We start from the raw sequence: 4,491 nt of genomic DNA, 5'->3' as shown, positions 1-4,491 counted from the left end.
TCTGCGCTCCGAGGATCCGGTGTGTGATTCATCATCGAGATGCCGATCGGCGCGGGCGTCCTTCTGTGCGGTAGATACACAGTTATCCGGATTGGATTCCAACCTGCGCGAAGTGTCTGCCTTGCTTTGCTGCTGCATTGCTGAAGCGACAAGTGTGCGGAGGTAGTTGATATCAACCTCTTCGTCCTTCTTCTTCAACAGTTCCGCAGCTTTTTGCATGTTGTCTTTTGGGGTTTCCAGCGGGCGGTGCTCTGCGGGCATGTTGAAGGGTATTCTGCGAGGCGGGATTGCTTCTCTAACAATTCGATCGGCCTCCGCCTGCGCATAGATCATCTTTACTTCCCACTCTGCCCTCATGCTCTTGACCTGCTCGAGTGTGGCAGTAATCTCACGATCCTGTCTGTCGAAATTTTCCGCCAATCCTGCAGCTTCTGCCCTCTCTTCCCTTAACGCGGCTTCGGTGTCGGCGAGCTTCTTGGCAGTGGCCAGCATTTCCTGTCTAGTGGCTTCTAGAGCCTCCAGATCTGCAGCGTCGCCCGGGGTTATAGGTGTGTTAAGAACTGCTCGCGCGACCATCTCTTCTGCTGACAGGAGCTCCTCCGAGGAAGAATCCCTGCGGGGTCGCTCCCGAGACATTGGAGATCCTTGTTGGGATGGCTGAGGGTCGGATTGGCTGGTTGGGTCTTCAGATCCAGTTTGTCCCAGCGCTGCTACAGTTGCGAGAACCTGCTTAGGCTGGGCGGAGTCGACTTCAGGCTGATAACCGAAACCGTACTCCCCTAGCTTGCGGTTAAACTCGTCCGTATCCATGGAGGGGGTATCTCCGGAAATTGGGCTCAGATTGCCCAAAATCGACTCTTCAACCGGAGCTTCGCTTTCTCCGACAGGCTCAGCCTGATCCGGATCTGCGCCGTTTTCCGGTGCCTCTACCTGCTCAGGACCAGCTCCGTCTTCTTGAGGGGCGGTTCCGGCGGTATGGGCCAAGAAGTGTACGAAGTGGCACCTCTGCTTTTCTAACACCTGGGAGACCCAGGCGGATCTGCATTGGTCTTCCACCGTTGTTTCCTGCTCAGGGGCGGATTGGGTGGGCTTTGAAATTTCCAGATCCAAGGCGGAATCTTCCTTGGGAAGCTCCTGCATCTCAGATCGGATCTTCGCGACAGCGTCCAGCTCTGCGGCGGTCGCGTCTGCATTACTTACCAGTGGGTTTCCGTCGGAATCGACGGTTTCCCCGATGAAGATGTGTATGCCGCCAATTGGGACGATGGAGAGCTTGACGGGGTTTGTCCTAGCCGGAATCCAGCACTCATTCGGAGGGACGATCGGCAGATTTCCGGCGTAGAGAACGCGCCCCACAGCGATGGTGTCGTCGTAGCTTCCCATGGCGGAACCCTCCCGGTTCCGGCCTCCAGACGCCACAGGTCCCACGGTGGGCGCCAACTGTCGTTGCCTAATCGACGGTACCTCGGAGGAGGGATCCTCACGAGGGGGAGAAGAAGTAGGGGCCATAGGGCGGAGTGCACACGGGACGGTGGTACGCGATTTACCCTGCTTCGGAACACCTGCACGATGACAGGGCCTACTGCTGCTTGTCTGGAATTATCTGGGCGCTTTCGCGTTGTTACAATGAGTTGTGGTTGTGCCTCTAGGGCTCCCGGGATCCGGCTTATAAAGGCGCACGGATCTAGGGTTTACATGGAGAGTCCTAGCCGGATTACAGATAGCCTAACTTCGGTACAATATCTTGCCGTGCACGTCACGGATCCGCCTTCCATATACATCGTACCGGATCCGGGTTCCTCATGGGCCTCCGTGGATCCGGGTTACTCCTAATGTCGGTACGGATCCGGCTTACTGATCCTGGGCCGGACTTCTTCCTTCATGATCAACAGCAACTGGGCCGCCCGATGGGCCACATGCCTCATCACCATCTGCGGGCCACCCGGGCTTGCCGGATCTAGGCACTGTCGATGGTACACCCATGAAGTATACCCACAACACCAGGAGGCGGAGCAGCAGCGTCAGCTTCTGGATCTGGCCGCCGCGTGTCAACTCACCGCCCGCGCAGCCACACCAGCCGCCGGAAGGAATGCCGCGCCCAGGGAGGTGATCAAGCTCGAGGAGAGCAGTGACGATGACATCTCCCGGTCGTCGCCGCCACGCGCCGGCGACGCTGGCCAGGATACGAGCCGCTAGTACGAGGCGCCGCCGCCCCAGGACGACGTCGGCTCGAGCGACGACGATGACGGTGGCGACTACACGGCCTTCTACCATCATTTCGGCATGTAGGAGGCCGGTTTTAGTTTAAGTTTAAGTTATCCCTTGGCGAATTTAAATATATGTACGAATTCGCCCTTTTTATGTACGAACTCGCATCTATATGTTAAATATCATTAAATTTCGTTTATGTTTGAACTTGCTTCGCTGTCTGAATTCGCCGTATTACATCAAACTACTTACATCCATCCTGGGCTCGCGGCTGGAAAAATAGGCCTCTCCAGACCAATTTTTACATCCATCCGACGCTATTTAGCGCCGGATTTCGGCCTGGAGGGGCCAACGGCTGGAGATTCTTACAGCCCACGATTGTTTGGTAGATTTCCGGAAACAACGCATACACTGATCGCCGAGTTCCCAAACTGAATTTTTGCTATTGATGATGACGGACGGAAAACAATGACCAGACAGGCGTTGGCATGAGATCACCTCTGAATTTCTTTCACGTGGACTGAATTTGCTGTCGGGAGAGAGTTCAAGACGAAACAAACTCACGTCGTATGCTTCTTTGGGAAGGCCGTGTACAGCGTGTATGTTTATACCTGATGCCTAATTTGTTTCTGTTCTAGTAGGACACGGTTCTCACGTTAGATGGACGAAACAATTCTAATAGAACACGGCCTCCGCGATGACCGACGCTAAACGAGCATAGGCAGAGACGGACGTACGACACCTAACATGGACGGACGGACGCGATTTTACGAGCGAACGGCTGCGATTTTGCGACGACCAAACCAAACCAAACCACGGAAACACTTTTGCTTTTATTATTAGGTATAGATTTTAATTTTTATAGCCAGCTAAGTAGAATTTATTATACTTACTTTTATGAGACCGAGGGAGTAATAGTAATGTTCTATACGCAGTGTCGCAGTATCATGCATCTCCTTGTTTAAGTTCCTACCACTACGTTCCCTCGCCGCCATCGCTCGTCCCACTTATAAAGCCCCTGCAGGAGCAGCAGGCCAGCAGCTCTTCCTGGAAAGTGAGCAGCGAGCTGGAGAGTGAGAAGAGATGGCCCGTGCTACAGCAGCTCAGCTGGTGGTCGTCGCCCTTGTGGCGGCGATGCTCCTCGCGTCTCCTCGCCCCGCCAACGCCATCCTCTGCGGTCCGGTGACCGGCGACTTCGTCATCTTCTGCATAAACTACGCTCGCCGCCCACCGGTCGACGACCCCCCATCCTCGCGGTGCTGCAGGAGCATCAAGGGGATCGCCGACGCCGCACGGACGGCCAAAGAGAAGCTTACCGCGTGCGACTGTCTCCAGAGCATGCTCAAGGGCATCCGTGGGATCAATCCCGAAACCGCCGCCAGCATCCCCTCCAAGTGCGGCGTCAGCTTCCCCTTCGCCATCAGCACCTCCGTCCCCTGCCCTGACTTTTCGCTGATGATCAACCGGTCCCCTGCCCATGCCGTTGATGTCGCCTAGCTCCGCGGATCAGTTGATGTTGTATCGCTTTTGTTTCCTTGTTCATTCCCCTCTTTTCTCAGAGATGGAGTTTGTTTGTTATACTACCACGTGTCTAATGCGAGTGTAGACGAACTAGTAAGTTGAGAAATGCACGTGCAGCGGACATTTCATGCATGCATGTGCCGTTGATTATTTCTCAGTGTTTGCTTTGATTAAGGTATTCCCTGTGTTCACAAATAAGTGTATATGTGGATATTTCAAGATAAATTGTGAAGTGGAGTAAAAATTCATTGGAAAGATGCATCCCTCCTCTTTAATTCTTTCACCTCCAACGAGCTAAGTGTAAGTAAGTAGAAATAAAGAAAACATGTGCTCAATCTTATTGGATTTGATTTTCGTGTGATGAGAGAAACAATTAAAGTGTATTCGGAAGATAGGAGTACACTTTTTTATGGACAAAGTTTAGAGCTAGATGTCCACTTAGAGCAATTCCAATAGTGTAGCTAGCTGCTGGCTATAAGCCAAGTGTCATGTCATCTATAGCCAACTTACAGCTAACATATACAATAGTGAGCTATAAAAATATAGTACTTTAATAATGTATGACCCACCTTTCACTCTCACAAAGTGCCTAAGAGCACGTGCTAGAGCTAGCTCTTGTATAAGAGTCAATCTCCTCTCTCCTCCTTTCTCTCCTCCAACTAAGTAACAATATACTATTTTAATCCTTATAGACAGCTGACTATAACTTATTGTACTTGCTCTTATATCTGAGAACGGAGGAAGTATGCATGAAAAATATTA

The 4,491-nt window shown here is 52.3% G+C and overlaps 1 protein-coding gene across 1 annotated transcript; it reads left to right on the top strand.

Annotated features, from left to right (window-relative positions):
• Positions 1 to 3,201: 3,201 nt before the first annotated feature.
• LOC127313047 (non-specific lipid-transfer protein 1-like) lies at positions 3,202 to 3,986 on the top strand. Its single transcript, XM_051343579.2, has one exon. The coding sequence runs from the start codon at positions 3,292 to 3,294 to the stop codon at positions 3,703 to 3,705; it is 414 nt and encodes a 137-aa protein (XP_051199539.1). The 5' UTR covers positions 3,202 to 3,291; the 3' UTR covers positions 3,706 to 3,986.
• The last annotated feature ends 505 nt before the right edge of the window (positions 3,987 to 4,491 follow it).

The sequence above is a fragment of the Lolium perenne genome, chromosome 7, assembly GCF_019359855.2.
Source record: "Lolium perenne isolate Kyuss_39 chromosome 7, Kyuss_2.0, whole genome shotgun sequence".
NCBI lineage: Eukaryota > Viridiplantae > Streptophyta > Magnoliopsida > Poales > Poaceae > Lolium > Lolium perenne.
The sequence above is the reverse complement of the archived record's forward strand: the minus strand, read 5'-3'. Positions and strand labels throughout refer to the sequence as shown.